This window comes from Panulirus ornatus, chromosome 2 (assembly GCF_036320965.1).
Source record: "Panulirus ornatus isolate Po-2019 chromosome 2, ASM3632096v1, whole genome shotgun sequence".
NCBI classification, from domain to species: domain Eukaryota; kingdom Metazoa; phylum Arthropoda; class Malacostraca; order Decapoda; family Palinuridae; genus Panulirus; species Panulirus ornatus.
In genome coordinates this window covers 75,180,067-75,198,933 of record NC_092225.1, presented here as the reverse complement: position 1 = coordinate 75,198,933, position 18,867 = coordinate 75,180,067, and the positions used below count along the sequence as shown (strand labels likewise).

At 47.0% G+C, this 18,867-nt stretch overlaps 1 protein-coding gene across 1 annotated transcript in view; it reads left to right on the top strand.

Moving 5' to 3' along the window:
• The window catches only part of LOC139757279 (uncharacterized), a 791,816-nt gene that overhangs the window by 59,557 nt on the left and 713,392 nt on the right, over positions 1-18,867 (top strand). Inside the window, exon 2 of the mRNA XM_071677629.1 lies at positions 9,472-9,581. Coding sequence (XP_071533730.1) covers positions 9,472-9,581 — 110 coding nt within the window. The remainder of the gene's footprint in view (positions 1-9,471; positions 9,582-18,867) is intronic.

Sequence of the window (18,867 nt, the reverse complement as noted above, 5' to 3'; positions counted from 1 at the left end):
TCGTGCTCAAGGGTCGTGTCGTCGTGCTCAAGCGTCATGTCGTCGTGCTCAAGCGTCGTGTCATCGTGCTCAAGCGTCGTGTCGTCGCGCTCAAGGGTCGTGTCGTCGTGCTCAAGGGTCGTGTCGTCGTGCTCAAGGGTCGTGTCGTCGCGCTCAAGGGTCGTGTCGTCGTGCTCAAGCGTCGTGTCATCGTGCTCAAGCGTCGTGTCATCGTGCTCAAGCGTCGTGTCGTCGTGCTCAAGCGTCGTGTCGTCGTGCTCAAGCGTCGTGTCGTCGTGCTCAAGCGTCATGTCGTCGTGCTCAAGTGTCGTGTCATCGTGCTCAAGCGTCGTGTCGTCGTGCTCAAGCGTCGTGTCATCGTGCTCAAGCGTCGTGTCGTCGTGCTCAAGCGTCGTGTCGTCGTGCTCAAGCGTCGTGTCGTCGCGCTCAAGCGTCGTGTCGTCGTGCTCAAGCGTCGTGTCGTCGTGCTCAAGTGTCGTGTCATCGTGCTCAAGCGTCGTGTCGTCGTGCTCAAGCGTCGTGTCATCGTGCTCAAGCGTCTTGTCGTCGTGCTCAAGCGTCGTGTCGTCGCGCTCAAGGTCGTGTCGTCGTGCTCAAGCGTCGTGTCGTCGTGCTCAAGCGTCATGTCGTCGTGCTCAAGCGTCGTGTCGTCGTGCTCAAGCGTCGTGTCGTCGTGCTCAAGCGTCGTGTCATCGTGCTCAAGCGTCGTGTCGTCGTGCTCAAGCGTCGTGTCATCGTGCTCAAGCGTCGTGTCGTCGTGCTCAAGCGTCGTGTCGTCGTGCTCAAGCGTCGTGCCATCGTGCTCAAGCGTCGTGTCGTCGTGCTCAGGCGTCGTGTCGTCGTGCTCAAGCGTCGTGTCGTCGTGCTCAAGCGTCGTGTCGTCGTGCTCAAGCGTCGTGTCGTCGTGCTCAAGAGGTTAACGCCCCGAGCGATTCGCTCCTACATGTCGCTCCGGTCCTCCGCCATATGCGTGGACCCGCGGTGCCATCTGGGCGTGTGAGGTGAGCAGGAGGCAAGCCAGTGTGTGGGAGGCAACACCACACACACGTGGACGAAGGAGGAGGGCACGGTCTAAGCCTCCCTCCCCCGTGCCTCCTGCAGGCACAGTGGATCCACCTGCCTTGGTCTCAAGGTAATCGTGGGAGATTACATTCTCCATCTTGGTTCAGATGTCTCGATTACTTTGCCAGGAGAAGGGACGAAATCTAAAGTAACTCTGAAACAAGTAATCGAGTGTGTGTGTGTGTGTGTGGAAGCTGGGCTCACTAGAGCGTAGGCGATATGTACCAAGACTCGCCATACAAGTCATTACTTACGAGTTGTTACTTACGAGTCATTACTTACGAGTTGTTACTTACGAGTCATTACTTACGAGTCATTACTTACGAGTTATTACTTACGAGTCCTTACTTACGAGTTATTACCTACGAGTCATAACTTACGAGTTATTACTTACGAGTCATTACTTACGAGTTGTTACTTACGAGTCATTGCTTACGAGTCATTACTTACGAGTTATTACTTACGAGTCCTTACTTACGAGTTATTACCTACGAGTCATAACTTACGAGTTATTACTTACGAGTCATTAGTTACGAGTTATTGCTTACGAGTCTTACTTACATGTCATTACTTACAAGTCATTACTTACATGCCATTACTTACAAGTTATTACTTACAACACTTTCGATACAAATCACTGATAGTATTTACGGTACAAGTCATTAAGTATAAGTACTTTCAGTGAGAATAATTACTTCTGGTACTTACGATGCAAATCATTACTTACAGTATAAAGTAGTCCTTGTGGTACTTACCATATAGATCATTACTTACGGTACTTACCAGACGAATCATTACTTAAAGTAGTAACTATACAAGTGACTACTTACGGCACTGGCGATACGAGTCATTACTTACACTACTTATGATACAAGTCACTACTTATAGTGCTTATAAGTCACCTCTTACAGTACTTATGATACAAGTCACTACTTATAGTGCTTATAAGTCACTTCTTACAGCACTTATGATACAAGTCACTACTTATAGTGCTTATAAGTCACTTCTTACAGCACTTATGATACAAGTCACTACTTATAGTGCTTATAAGTCACTTCTTACAGCACTTATGATACAAGTCACTACTTATAGTGCTTATAAGTCACTTCTTACAGTACTTATGATACAAGTCACTACTTATAGTACTTATAAGTCACTTCTTACAGCACTTATGATACAAGTCACTACTTATAGTGCTTATAAGTCACCTCTTACAGTACTTATGATACAAGTCACTACTTATAGTACTTATAAGTCACCTCTTACAGCACTTATGATACAAGTCACTACTTATAGTGCTTATAAGTCACCTCTTACAGCACTTATGATACAAGTCACTACTTATAGTGCTTATAAGTCACCTCTTACAGTACTTATGATACAAGTCACTACTTATAGTACTTATAAGTCACTTCTTACAGTACTTATGATACAAGTCACTACTTATAGTGCTTATAAGTCACCTCTTACAGCACTTATGATACAAGTCACTACTTATAGTGCTTATAAGTCACCTCTTACAGCACTTATGATACAAGTCACTACTTATAGTGCTTATAAGTCACCTCTTACAGTACTTATGATACAAGTCACTACTTATAGTACTTATAAGTCACTTCTTACAGTACTTATGATATGTCACTACTTATAGTACTTGCGATACAAGTCATTGCTTACATTACTTATGATACAAGTCATTACTCACAGAACTTACTTGTAGTTGCTTTACTTACAACAAAAGTTAATACCTATAGTACTTATGACACTATTTTAAGCACTTACGATCCATATAGTCACATGCAACACTTACAAGTCATTACTTACAGCACTTAAAACGTAAATAGTTACTTAAAATGCTCACGATACAAACTGTTACAATAGTCACAAGTCGTTACTGCCTGCCAGTACTGGTCATTCCCTGCTCTTATGGATGGTAAGGGGAGGGGGCAGGTGGGGGAGGGGTCTTGGGCAGGGGAGGTACTTGGGGGGTGGTGGTAGTGGTGGTGGTGGTGGTGGTAGTGGTGGTGGTGGTGGGGGTAGTGGTGGTGGTGGTGGTGGTGGTAGTGGTGGTGGTGGTGGGGGTAGTGGTGGTGGTAGCGGTGGTGGTGGTGGTAGCGTTGCTGGTGGTGGTGGGGGTAGTGGTGGTAGCGGTGGTGGTAGGGATAGTGGTAGTGGTGGTGGTGGGGGTAGTGGTGGTAGTGGTGGTGGTTTGGATAGTGGTAGTGGTGGTGGTGGTGGTGGTAGCGGTGGTGGTGTGGGTAGTGGTGGTAGTGGTGGTGGTGGTGGGGATAGTGGTAGTGGTGGTGGTTGCATGCGTCGGTAATATTCATTATGAGCAGATTACCGCGCTTGCCTGCCCCAGCCTGGCTCCTCCACCTTCCATTCAACACGCTCAAATGTCTCGGCTCCACTGAATCAACGTACTCACGGAGCGTGACTCAGCGGGGTGTGAGGCGACCCAGTGCAGGTAGTGTGAGGCGACCCGGTGCAGGTAGTGTGAGGCGACCCGGTGCAGGTAGTGTGAGGCGACCCGGTGCAGGTAGTGTGAGGCGACCCGGTGCAGGTAGTGTGAGGCGACCCGGTGCAGGTAGTGTGAGGCGACCCGGTGCAGGTAGTGTGAGGCGGGAGTAACAACCACACGGTAAACAGTACCGCACGTCAATACAACGATCATCCAGGTGCCTCCAGGAGCAGTGTGTGTGTGTGTGTGTGTGGTGGGGGGGGGTCGTCAACTTAGCTTCAGATATCAATACTTGTTAATAGTATGATAAATATTCTGAGTAGATGATTTAGAATCGTTTCATTTTCATAACTTTTTTTTCATATATATATGGCCAATTTTCCGGAATTTGGAGAAAAAGTATAATACGACAGATCATATTTAATGAAGTTGGGAAAGTGTGTAGCGTTCTTTATTACGAGGTGAAGCTCACACTGCTGGCCAGACCTGGGGTTAGGGTCGAACTTATTCTAGTATAAGTTCATACTTGTGGTCAAGTTCAGTCGTTAGGACTCGACCTGCTCTAGAACTTGCTAAAGTCACGCTGCGAGCAGCGGTGTCCGACACATGGGTCGACCAGCGACCCAGTCCAGCAGGCTGGGCCCAGCCTGGGCTGGAGGGGTGAACACCACTGAACACATCACCACATGTTCACTTGGCCAAGCTTGACGTGTGTAGGGTCAAGCAGAGCGGACACCGTACGAACACTGTGATGGGCAACTACTGGATCGTGGGTCATAGTTAGTACAGGGTTGAGGTACGACAATATCATGGGATAATTAAATAAAAAAAGATTACCTCGAGTTAGTACTAAGTCGAGTTGGCGGATGGCAGGTACAGGATCACTTACAAAGACGGTCGCCAGAGTTAGTGTAAGTAGAGGGGAAGTTACTGTGGAGTTCTTGGTCTTCAGGTGTCAAGGGAAGAATTTTGAGTGGCTCTCATGATCGTGGGATGCCTCATGATGGCGTCTCCAGGTGGGTTGTAGGAATCACGGGTGGTGTGTGGGGGTCCACGGGGGTCCACGGGGGTCTTTGGTCGCGTCGTCAGACTTGATCTAGCTGCTGGGGATCGTAGACGGCAACCGAAGACCCGATATGGTTTCTCGGGACCGATGATGTCTTGTGGCGAGAGGTAATGGCTTGTGGGGAGAACTATGGTAGCTTATAACAACTTGTTATGTCTTAACGGGAATTTCGAGTGGATTTTGTGACATCACGAGGTCTTGTGGATGTGTTAGATGCTTCAGTCGGGTGGACTGAAGGAGGTCTGTGAGCTGGTTTGATGGAGACCAGATGTAAGCGCTGGGTGGACTTGAGAGTGACTTGTCTGGTATACATCATGGGGACTTGTACTTGCTCCTAAGGACTTAAGATGACCTTTAAGGACTTGGAATAACTGATGAGGGTAGAGACAACTTGTGAGATCACTTCAGAGATTCTGGTGTTTCCAGGGAACCTTATCCTCAGAAGTCGTGATTTTGTATAACTATAGTGTCAATGCTTTATATACAGGATGACTTCAATTTTCTCACATTAAAACAACAAGCAATTTTGATTTTTTCCCCCGACTTGGAAGACTATAGCATGACGCAGTATGTCCTCGCCTACACTGACTGAGGAGGGACACACCGCCTCCACCTCCTCGACTGACCCAAGTGGTCATCCGTTCGTGTTTCATCAAAGGCTGGCGTGGTGCCTGCCTATACCCTGCTTGGCAACTTAGTCTTGTGAGATCTTCCAGTGATCTGCAGCGTTGTGACATGCTTTTCCTACCGTAGGGTTGGGGTGAGGGTGGAGGTATAGGTGGGGAGGACGCATAATGAGGGTAAAAGATAATTCAAATGGCCTGTGGAGATATGAGATAATGTTGTGGAAAGTGGAGTGGCTTTTGGAAACTGTGTACGCATTGTGGAAATGTCGATGGCCCGAGGGAACTTTGGATGGTTCGAGAGTACTTTGGATGGCCTTTGGGAACTTTAGATGGATTATGGGAACTTTGGATTGCAGGAATAACTTTTGGTAACTTTGGATTGCCTCTTGGAACTTTGAATGGTTTGTGGAAAGCTTGGATGGCTTGTTGCAAGTTTGAAAGTCCCCTTGGAACCTTGGAGGTCCTGTGGGACCCGTAGATGGCCCGTGGAAGCTTTAAACGGGCTGTGGGAACTTTGGATGGGCTGTGGGAGTCTTGGATGGGCTGTGGGAACCCTGTATGGCTTGTAACAAGGAACCTTAGATGAGCTGTGGGAACCTTGGATGGGCTGTTGGAACCTTGGATGGCTTGTGGGAACCCTGGATGGCCTTTAGGAACCATGGGAAGCCTGTGGGATCCCTGTATGGCTTGAAGGAACCTCGGATGGCCTGTAGGAACCTTGGAAGGCCTGTGGAAACCTTAGACGAACTGTAGGAACCTTGAATGGCCTATTGAAACATCTTGTAAGAATTTTGTAAGGCCTTTGAGAATTCTAAGTAGGTTGTCGGATCCTAATATTACTTTTAGGAGTGGTTATGTGGCTTGTGATGACTTCAGATGACCTGTGATGAGCTAGAAAGCCTACTGGAACCCCTAGGAGACTTACAGAAACATAGCTATTTATGGGGGTCACTTATAGATATTTGAAATGACTTGTAAGGAACTTGGAAAGCTTGTAGGGTGACCTGTAAGGATTTGTTACGACCTGTGACGACCTGGGATGGCTAAGGGAAGTCGGGATCAGCCTTGGTGGCAGCTTGAGGGCCTTAGGTTATTGCTGTCTGAACAGTGTGTGTGTGTGTGTGTGTGTGTGTGTGTGTGTGTGTGTGTGTGTGTGTGTGTGTGTTGTCCCTTTGATTTGATCGGTCCTAAGGCTGAAGTCACTAGCCGTGACCATCATACCCAAGGATCGAAGCCTCGTGCTCAAGGGGTTAAAGCGAGTCTGATGTAGTGGACGCCTGAACCAGACGAGAGGCAGCTGTGGTGTGTGGTGAAGTGTGGCACGTCAGGATCAGTGTGAGGCACATCAGGACCAGTATGAAGTTCATAAGGATGTGTGTGGCACGTCAGGAACAGCGTGAGGCACGTCAGGAACAGCGTGAGGCACGTCAGGAACAGCGTGAGGCACGTCAGGAATAGCGTGAGGTACGTCAGGAACAGCGTGAGGCACGTCAGGAACAGCGTGAGGCACGTCAGGAACAGCGTGAGGTACGTCAGGAACAGCGTGAGGCACGTCAGGAACAGCGTGAGGCACGTCAGGAACAGCGTGAGGTACGTCAGGAACAGCGTGAGGCACGTCAGGAACAGCGTGAGGCACGTCAGGAACAGCGTGAGGTACGTCAGGAACAGCGTGAGGTACGTCAGGAACAGCGTGAGGCACCTCTGGAACACAGTGTGTGGCACGCCAGGAATGGTGTTTAAAAGCTCAAGGAACAGTGATGGTCAAGGGAAGGGGAATGATAGCCTGGGGTTAGGCAGGTGTACCCGTGGGCAGGAACAGCTGCCCACAAGTGCCTTATGTTCGTGTACAGGTGTGTTGAGTGTGCGTGATGACCACGTGCGGAAGGGTTTGAGAGGCTGTAAAGTAAGTAATTCGGTCTTGTGTGTAGGTGATGACCACGTGCGGAAGGGTTTGAGAGGCTGTAAAGTAAGTAATTCGGTCTTGTGTGTCGGTGATTTGAGGGAGATGGATGACCAGCTGTAGTGTGCGGGTGTAGGGAGGACGGGCATGGAGCACACAGGGTCACCAGATATAGGAACTGTAAGTGTAGTGGGTAGGTGTGGTGAACCGGTGTGTTGACAGGTGTGGTGAACCGGTGTGTTGACAGGTGTGGTGAACCGGTGTGTTGACAGGTGTGGTGTACAGATGTGGGAAACAGAGGTAGACGTCTTTGCCAGGTGAAGCGAATAGATGTGGTGAGTAGATTTAATGAGCTCATATATTGAGCAGATGTGGTGGAGAACTTTAGTGACCATATGTGGGGAGTGTGTGATAGGTGCGATGGCCTGGTGTAACGAGGTGGTATAGAGAAGAGGTGCGGTGTGTATAGAGAGTGGGGTGAGTAGGTGCGGTGGGCAGGTGCATTGACGTGGTACAGGGAAGAGGTACGGTGAGTACAGTGAGCAGGTGTTATGAAGAGACACTATGACCGAGCGTGGCGGTAATGACCTGTGGTAGACAGGTGTCGTGGCGAGCAAGTGCAGGCCAGGGGTCCGGGGACGCGCTGCCACCACATTTACTTCTCATCCTGGCGTGCGGAGGCCGCACGTCAACACCCTCTGGGTGCAGGAACGCGACGCTTGCGTCACGACCAACAGTGCGGCCCGCCTGGTGTGTGTGTGTGTGTGTGCCCCTCTGTAGGGAACACGAGACATGCCTGTCTGTTGTATAGTCGCCTGAACTCGGCTCAGAACTGCAGTGCCTAAATATATACACTGAGAAATACCTGCAGTGCCAACAGTGATCCAAATCCGACGCATATTCTGTGGGGAATTTAATAGCGTTGCGTGTCGGAGCAAAACTTGTTCATACCAACAGATATTCCGTGACAAGTCATCACACTGTCGTGATATGTGGCGCGTGTTCGGCCCAGCCAGGAAGTGGTACACGCACTGGAAGGTCGTGAATCACAATTATCACCTTCTTACACACGACCCTAATGTACGGAACTCTACTGTACTGGCTGAGGCGGAGCGAGGGAGGGAGGGGGGGGATCAGACGTGTGGCTGGCTGCATCGCTCCCGTCACCACGATTTACTTGTAAACATAATTCGTCACAGGAACACCAGGGAGGAGGGAGGATCAATACACGATAGCACGACCTTTGAGTACGACTTTACGACCCTTTTGGTATGTTGACTTGACCTCCAAGTGGTACCGTGGTGCTCGAGGGTAGTATGTTCATGGTCAAGGGTCGGGCCGTCTTGTTCAAAGTATCGTACTTTGTTAGATGAGGGTCGTACTGTCGTGCACAAAGATCGTACTGTCGTACACAAGGGACGAGGGTTGCACCGTTGTAATCATGATGTTTCGATCTAAATTTTGATGGAAAATCAGGTATAAACAATAGATAGTCTGCATGTAGTCGTACCGAATGTGGGGGATTATTTTTGTTCACGACTTGGAACCCCTGAAAGAGTACCTGATTCACCCCGCCCCCAGTGTGCAGTGAGTGGCACTAGATTCATGACATGCGTGCACACACACACACACACACACACACACACACACACACACACACGTGCGTGTGGGCACCTGGGTGTACAGGAATATCTCACCAAGGTTGAGTGACGGTTTTATTTGCTCAGCTGGGACGTCAGTCAAGGTTTAGACACTGCCAGGTTGACCCGTAACTCAGGAGAGTCCATAACTCACCCCTGCCTGCTGGGTCACTCGCCTCTTACAAGCTCAACTTTATGTTCCTTCATCACCCTGGATATACACAGTTACTGTCCACGTGAAGTAAGGTGAGGGCGTTCCCCCAGCCCACAGGTAGAGTGGGACCGTTCCACCAGTCCACAGGTAGAGTGGGACCGTTCCACCAGTCCACAGGTAGAGTAGGACCGTTCCACCAGTCCACAGGTGGAGTGGGACCGTTCCACCAGCCTACAGGTAGAGTGGGACCGTTCCACCAGCCCACAGGTAGAGTGGGACCGTTCCACCAGCCCACAGGTAGAGTGGGACCGTTCCACCAGTCCACAGGTAGAGTGGGACCGTTCCACCAGCCTACAGGTAGAGTGGGACCGTTCCACCAGCCCATAGGTGGAGTGGGACCGTTCCATCAGTCCACAGGTAGAGTGGGACAGTTCCATCAGTCCACAGATACAGTGGAACCGTTCCACCAATGTTTGCTTTACCTCCAAGTTGTGTTTTGTATGAGCCACTCTGGCCTCAGATCCGGGTACTAACCACAGGGTTCTCTCTCTCTCCTCCCCAGGCGGAGGTTGCTGGTTGTGGCGGCCAGCCTGGCGGCGGCAGCGGTAGCCCCCGTGGAGGCAGTCTTCCCACAAGGCTTCACAGACACGGCCGCCGCCAACACCAAGACAGGTGAGCATCCTCTCCCTAAGACGCTGCTTGCTGTCCGTCTGTCTGTCTGTGTTTATCACCACTCTATCTGCTTTATCACCTGTCTACCATCCACTCAACTTTTTTCATACTTGTTAGCCGTTTCCTGTGTGGCGAGGTAGCGCCAGGAACAGACTAAGAACGGCCTGATTTGTTCACAACTACCATGTGTAATGCACGGAAACTAGAACCCCTTATCGACATTCAAGCCCCACAGACCTTTCCCTGATTACCCAGGAACGCTTCATTTGTCCTGACAGCGAGGTCGTTCCCTGTATATCACTTTTTTCCAGTTCGCTTTGTCCTATGCACGCCTCACACCCTCCTGCATGTTCAAGCCCCGATTACTTCAAGCCCCTCCACTTCAAACACGTATATCCTTTTCGCCGGCCTCTCATAACTTCCTCTACATAACCTAACCATTTCAGCACCTCCTCTTGAGCTGCCTCATATATACCCTTCTTACTGCCACATTCCTCTCTTACGCAAACATTTCTCATTCCATCAGCCCTCCTCACACCACATATTGTCCTCAAACATTTAATTTTTAACACATCTACCTTCCTCCATACTTTTTTTTTCTTATCTAGGGCCTACGCCTCGCATATATACAGCATGCTTGATGCTATTATGCTATCAAATATAACTATACTTGCCCTCACAGACAGTAACCTGTCTTTCCACACGCATCTCATTGCGCCCAGGACCTAAAACCCCTATGGCTTACTTCGGCTCCCAGGATTCCATCCGCTGTCATGTCCACCTCCAGTTATCTAAAGCACTCCACTTCCTTCAAGTTCATTCCACCTAAACGCACACTCCAGCCAGCTTGTATCTCTCCACTGCTATACCTTGCGTATATTCACATTTACTCTGACCTTTCTCATTTCACACACTCACCCAAAGTCGGAAATCAGCTGATGTATTTTCTTACTCGAATATACCACCAGATTTGCGTCATCAGCAAACAGCAACTGTGTTACCTCCCAAGCCACTCAAACCAACAGACTGAAGACCTGACTCTTTCCAAGACCTCACATTCACCTCCCACATCATCCCATCCATAAACAAGTTAAACAGACATGGTGATGCCATGATGGTGCCGTAGACCCACCTTCACTTGCAACCTCTCACCCTTATGACCTTCTACACGGCATCTCTATCAACCCTTTCATTTGCTTTCTCCACAAACAAATCGGCACAAACAAATCCCTCTGTTTCCCCAGGTATTTCTCACACACATTCTTTGAAAGACAACACCTGTTTCTGTAAGTATTTCACACACACACACACACACACACACACACACACACACACACACACACACGCACAAACACCCACACACGCACAAACACACACACACACACACACACACACACACACACACACACACACACGTGTACTAAAGTAAACAGCTGATCCAAACATTCTCTTATTGCGCCTGAAGCCACATTGCTCTTCCCAATCTGATGGTCTGTGCTTGCCAGTCAACCACCTTTCTCCCTTACAACTTAGCAGGTACACTCAACAATCGTATACCTCCGTAATTTGAACATTCGCTTTTGTTCGTTACCCCTTATACAGCGGTGCTGTACAGGCATTCCGCCGATCCGTAGGCACTTCGCCTTAAGCCATGCATGCATTCAAAATCCTAACGAAAAATCAAGAGATTACTACACGGTGTAGAATAAGAAAGGGGATTACCACTCAGTGTTAGGCCCAGCAAGTGATTACCTTTCAATGTTGTGAACAACTGGGGATGAGCACTCACTGCTGGGCACAACAGAGGGTTACAACTCAATGTCAGGCGTGTTCGTGACAGTGTAAGAGCACACCGATGACTTAAGAAATACCTGTAAACGCTTGATGTAAAAACGGAGGCGCAGAATAATATATGTCGTGGATTTGAGACCAAGTATATGTTAAGTCTTTTGTTAAATGCATTTATGATGCTGCTTTCACCTACCTTACTGATCTGTTTTCCATATGTTATTGAAAATGTTGAATAAACAGTACTCTACATCATTCCAAGTGAAACATGATCCTGTGAGTTGTGTATCAACTGACTTGTATTTCTTGTGTCTCCCCTGATGATGTGATTATTACACGAAAGTGCACTTGGGAACTTATCGTGTTTCATTTTCCCCGCGGACTCATAGGAATATATATATATATATATATATATATATATATATATATATATATATATATATATATATATATATATTTTTTTTTTTTTTTTTTTTTTTTTTCATACTATCCGCCATTTCCCGTGACAGCGAGGTAGCGTTAAGAACAGAGGACTGGGCCTTTGAGGAAATATCCTCACCTGGCCCTCTTCTCTGTTCCTTCTTTTGGAAAAAAAAAAAAAAAAAAAAAAAAAAAACCGAGAGGGGAGGATTTCCAGCCCCCCGCTCCCTTCCCTTTTAGTCGCCTTCTACGACACGCAGGGAATATATATATATATATATATATATATATATATATATATATATATATATATATATATATATATATGCTCCTAAATAGCTGCTTAGATTGTCTTAAGACTGTCCAATTCTTTGATAATATCACTCATTGTCGGATGAACACATTATCTGGTTTTGATCCGTCTGGAGAATTGATCCATCTGCAGATGCTGTGTTTGCCCAACGCTCACAGGATGAACATGGCCTGTTCTGTAAACTCGGCCTTGACAGCGCGATTCACATCAGAATCTCGGGCATAACATGACCCGCAGTTGGCAACACGGGTCTTAGGGGTTCCAGCTAGACATTAATCATCCAGTAAACACTTCTATCCACAAACGATAATCAATGTCCAAAACGTAATGTTATTTGCGATGGTATTGGTGAGTGGTCCCCCTGTATGACGCAAGTCAGGTGGCCAATGATTTGTCTGACTTGGCCAATCAGGAGCGAGATGGGATGGGAAACAAAAGAAGCGTTCGTTTCTGATTGGTCGTCGTATCAGGACAATCTCGTAAGTCAGGGATAATTATACCGCTCACATTCAGGCACCAGAAGGAATTTGCTACCCGCCTGGTATCCCTGGAAATCAACAAATCTAATATCTACTTCATGAATCTATAATACATTTTTTTTTTCTATATACTTAACAAGGAAAATGCGTTATAACAAGTCTTGGAAACATCATTCTTACATTCCATGCTGTCGTACGCGTTTGCGTGGAGGTTGCGTTCCCTTACGTCCTATAACCAATCAATATTTCACCATTTACTACGATTATGTCCAGAAATAATTGGATGGGCGACGCTGCAGCAGACGCAGCCCAGCATGCCTTTAGCAGTGGGCAGGGGTTTGTTTACTTACATGACGTCATAGCGTCGTCCTCTTCGGTCATCGAACCGAATGACCCAAATGTTCGATAATTTAATGTTTTGATTATATATATATATATATATATATATATATATATATATATATATATATATATATATATATATATATATATATATAAATATATTTTTTTTTTCTTTTTTTTTTACTTTGTCGCTGTCTCCCGCGTTTGCGAGGTAGCGCAAGGAAACAGACGAAAGAAATGGCCCCCCCCCCATACACATGTATATACATACGTCCACACACTCAAATATACATACCTACACAGCTTTCCATGGTTTACCCCAGACGCTTCACATGCCTTGATTCAATCCACTGACAGCACGTCAACCCCGGTATACCACATCGCTCCAATTCACTCTATTCCTTGCCCTCCTTTCACCCTCCTGCATGTTCAGGCCCCGATCACACAAAATCTTTTTCACTCGATCTTTCCACCTCCAATTTGGTCTCCCTCTTCTCCTTGCTCCCTCCACCTCCGACACATATATCCTCTTGGTCAATCTTTCCTCACTCATCCTCTCCATGTGCCCAAACCACTTCAAAACACCCTCTTCTGCTCTCTCAACCACGCTCTTTTTATTTCCACACATCTCTCTTACCCTTACGTTACTCACTCGATCAAACCACCTCACACCACACATTGTCCTCAAACATCTCATTTCCAGCACATCCATCCTCCTGCGCACAACTCTATCCATAGCCCACGCCTCGCAACCATACAACATTGTTGGAACCACTATTCCTTCAAACATACCCATTTTTGCTTTCCGAGATAATGTTCTCGATTTCCACACATTCTTCAAGGCCCCCAGAATTTTCGCCCCCTCCCCCACCCTATGATCCACTTCCGCTTCCATGGTTTCATCCGCTGCCAGATCCACTCCCAGATATCTAAAACACTTCACTTCCTCCAGTTTTTCTCCATTCAAACTCACCTCCCAATTGACTATATATTGAATATATATATATATATATATATATATATATATATATATATATATATATATATATATATATATATATACATCGTTATCCCTGGGGATAGGGGAGAAAGAATACTTCCCACGTATTCCCTGCGTGTCGTAGAAGGCGACTAAAAGGGGAGGGAGCGGGGGGCTGGAAATCCTCCCCTCTCACTTTTTTTTTTTTTTTTTTTTTTTTTTTTTTTTTTTTCCAAAAGAGGGAACAGAGAAGGGGCCCAGGTGAGGATATTCCCTCAAGGGCCCAGTCCTCTGTTCTCAACGCTACCTCGCTAATGCGGGAAATGGCGAATAGTATGAAAGAAAAAAGAAATACATCGAATGTATGTGAGAAATACTTAGAAAAACAAATGGATTTGTATGTAGCATTTATGGATCTGGAGAAGGCATATGATAGAGTTGATAGAGATGCTCTGTGGAAGGTATTAAGAATATATGGTGTGGGAGGAAAGTTGTTAGCAGCAGTGAGGAGTTTTTATCGAGGATGTAAGGCATGTGTACGTGTAGGAAGAGAGGAAAGTGATTGGTTCTCAGTGAATGTAGGTTTGCGGCAGGGGTGTGTGATGTCTCCATGGTTGTTTAATTTGTTTATGGATGGGGTTGTTAGGGAGGTGAATGCAAGAGTTTTGGAAAGAGGGGAAAGTATGAGGTCTGTTGGGGATGAGAGAGCTTGGGAGGTGAGTCAGTTGTTGTTCGCTGATGATACAGCGCTGGTGGCTGATTCATGTGAGAAACTGCAGAAGCTGGTGACTGAGTTTGGTAAAGTGTGTGGAAGAAGAAAGTTAAGAGTAAATGTGAATAAGAGCAAGGTTATTAGGTACAGTAGGGTTGAGGGTCAAGTCAATTGGGAGGTGAGTTTGAATGGAGAAAAACTGGAGGAAGTGAAGTGTTTTAGATATCTGGGAGTGGATCTGGCAGCGGATGGAACCATGGAAGCGGAAGTGGATCATAGGGTGGGGGAGGGGGCGAAAATTCTGGGGGCCTTGAAGAATGTGTGGAAGTCGAGAACATTATCTCGGAAAGCAAAAATGGGTATGTTTGAAGGAATAGTAGTTCCAACAATGTTGTATGGTTGCGAGGCGTGGGCTATGGATAGAGTTGTGCGCAGGAGGATGGATGTGCTGGAAATGAGATGTTTGAGGACAATGTGTGGTGTGAGTTGGTTTGATCGAGTGAGTAACGTAAGGGTAAGAGAGATGTGTGGAAATAAAAAGAGCGTGGTTGAGAGAGCAGAAGAGGGTGTTTTGAAGTGGTTTGGGCACATGGAGAGAATGAGTGAGGAAAGATTGACCAAGAGGATATATGTGTCGGAGGTGGAGGGAACGAGGAGAAGAGGGAGACCAAATTGGAGGTGGAAAGATGGAGTGAAAAAGATTTTGTGTGATCGGGGCCTGAACATGCAGGAGGGTGAAAGGAAGGCAAGGAATAGAGTGAATTGGAGCGATGTGGTATACCGGGGTTGACGTGCTGTCAGTGGATTGAATCAAGGCATGTGAAGCGTCTGGGGTAAACCATGGAAAGCTGTGTAGGTATGTATATTTGCGTGTGTGGACGTATGTATATACATGTGTATGGGGGGGGGGATTGGGCCATTTCTTTCGTCTGTTTCCTTGCGCTACCTCGCAAACGCGGGAGACAGCGACAAAGTATAATAATAATAGTAATATATATATATATATATATATATATATATATATATATATATATATATATATATATATATATATATAAAGGTCGTCGTTCACACGTATTGAACCGTAACTGAATGTGTAACATTCCAATTCAGTAGTTTTAGTGGAGTTCCACGTAACCAGAAGGTTTTTCTCCAAGTAGCTGTATGGCCTGTAAACCTTCTGGAATTCTGTTGCATAGTCTGGTTGTGGAATTGAGCACCTTTGATTACCGTTACATTACTTGCCTGTGGCGTATAGCAGTATCCTGTATCGGTATTGTGCACTCTGGGTGTGGAATTCAACATCCACCTTTGTTTCTGTGGAAGTTGTTCAGCCCGACAGCTCCTCCGTATTTTCTCTTGGTCTTTAGATTTATCTCGATGTACTGTACGTCATGTTGGTGACCAGTAACCCGGACCTACCACATCGAACAACGATGGAATCCAGTAATGAACTTTGGTCCCCCCCAAAAAAATTTGGTGTAGCTTTACGTGGTTCCCTGCCGTATATTTTCTTCAGGCGTTTGATGGTTCTATGTTTACATTGTATTCTTCCAGGTTTACATTGTCTTGGATGCCGGTACACCATCTCCCCGGCCTCCATGGGTCTGTCGTGGTCTCTGGTGTCCACTCTATCCCCCATTGTTTACGTCTGATGGCAGCTCAGTACTAAGCTTTATTCGTTGGTACATTCTTTATTGTTTTAGGTTATCTTTTTTTTTTTAAATTATTGTTTCTATATTGCTTGAGTATCTTCGTTACGTACTTTGACTCCTTGTACTGCAATGGGCAAATATAAAAGACTGTTTTCCCTCACTCATCTCCATACGTATTCTATGATTTGGTCAGTTTAGTTCCACACTGTCTTAGGAGTTTATACTTTGTCGAAATGCTTCCTCTCCCCCTGAATTCAAGATCTGTGGAGAGCTGATGTTATTGTGTGTGTGTGTGTGTGTGTGTGTGCCCTTGAGGAATACTCTTTACTCTCCCAGAACAGCCTATACACTGTGTCTGTCGAACTGAATAAGGATGATGCTGTACACTGTTCCTGAGGCCGGTTCTCCCTCCCCCCCCCCCCCACACACACACACACACACAGAAACACACAGACAGACAGACACACACAGACACACTGAGAAACAGACAGACAGACAGACAGACAGACACACACACACACACACACACACACACACACACACACACACACACACACACACACACACACACACACAGGCGGTCATGGCCGCCCGTCCGACACATGACTCACTCGCCAAGTTTCCTTTAGAGAAATCTTGTGTATCCTCGCCACGTCCTACTGGGTGGCCATCTTCCCTGTACCCACAGTCTCCCCACAGTGACCAGTCGTACGTCTGTAATCACCCAACACTCACCTGTGTGGCCAGTGTGGGGGGAGCCGTACACTCGTGGTGGCCTCTTCTCCTGGACATTTTCCATATTTATGCAGATTTTCAATTTTTCTATATCGTCCATAGTTACAGATCCATGGCCGGTTTATTCCATTAATAAACTACTATGACACTGTAATTTTTTTTTACACTTGTTCCTGTCCAGCTTTATGCTTCATTTCATTTGTGTGTGTGTGTGTGTCTGTGTGTTTAAGGTTTTGATTGTATGTGTTGTTCCGTGTGTGTGTTTCCGTGTGGGTGTGTGTGTTTCTATATCAGCTTATTTGTCTGTGTGCGCATGCGTATAACGCATATGTTCTCTGCATTGCATATCACATACAACATCTGTTTCCTTTTATATTTTTCTGTATAATGATCAAGGACGTTCATTGTATTCTTCATTTATTTTTAGTGTGTTTACTCATTTATCAATCTGTTTATCAGTTGTTGATATGAAGTCGCCTTTAGCCTGGGCAGGTGGCCTGCACGAGCGGTAAGGGTGGGGTCCGTGTCAGGCCACACGAGCAGTATGGGTGGGGTCCGTGTCAGGCCATACGAGCAGTATGGGTGGGGTCCGTGACAGGCCACACGAGCAGTATGGGTGGGGTCCGTGTCAGGCCACACGAGCAGTATGGGTGGGGTCCGTGTCAGGCCACACGAGCAGTATGGGTGGGGTCCGTGTCAGGCCACACGAGCAGTGTGGGTGGGGTCCGTGTCAGGCCACACGAGCAGTATGGGTGGGGTCCGTGACAGGCCACACGAGCAGTGTGGGTGGGGTCCGTGTCAGGCCACACGAGCAGTATGGGTGGGGTCCGTGTCAGGCCACACGAGCAGTATGGGTGGGGCCCGTGACAGGCCACACGAGCAGTATGGGTGGGGTCCGTGACAGGCCATGCGAGCAGTATGGGTGGGGTCCGTGACAGGCCACACGAGCAGTATGGGTGGGGTCCGTGTCAGGCTGCACTTAACTGGTAGGTCTCCTTTCGATTATTGACGGGTAGACGAGAGTCACCATGAATTGGTAATACTGTGGCCCGGTAGATGAGGTTGTGTGTGTGTGTGTGTGTGTGTGTGTGTGTGTGTGTTGGTACGTGGGTCAGGCCACACAGGGGGTGACCTCTGTATGGAGGGTATTGCGTGCTTTGTCGTGGGTATCAGCTATGTTTTAATGGTCATTAGGAAGCGCCGTTTTCTACAGTTTTACATATATATTAACGAAGGTTTTTACCAGACGCGCGTGTCAACCCTGGCATCAAAGTACATTTGATTCACTTCGTTTATTGCATCAACCTTCATGGATGGAAATCATTTTAACTCTCGTCCATAGCCCTAGTCTTGCATCCATACAGCATGATAGGGACTATTCTACCATCAAACATACCTATTTTAGTCTCCCAGATAATGACGTCCATTTACATACATTCTTCAGTGCCTCCAGAACGCTTGCCCCCCCTCACCCACCCACCGCTTCCATGGTTCCATTTGCTGCCATGTCCGCTCTCAGGTATGTGAAATATTTCACTTCATCCACATTTTTTTCCATTAAAACGCATCCTATTAAACCAGTCTCTTTACCTTGCTGAACCTAAAATCTTTGCTTTTCCTTACGTTTTTGTCAACGTGCTCCTTCCACACACACTTCTGAACTCGGTCACCTTCTGTAGTTTCTCTCTAGAATCTGCCACCAGCGCTGTCATCAGCAAACACTAATCAGTGATAAGAAAAATCAGTTTTCATATCTGTGTACCCTGTCCATACGCCATGTAAGGGAAGGAAGGTCAGATGTCAGTTCACATAATTAGTGCCCACCTGCTCTCTCTCTACTGGGATAATGAAGCCTCGCCTCAC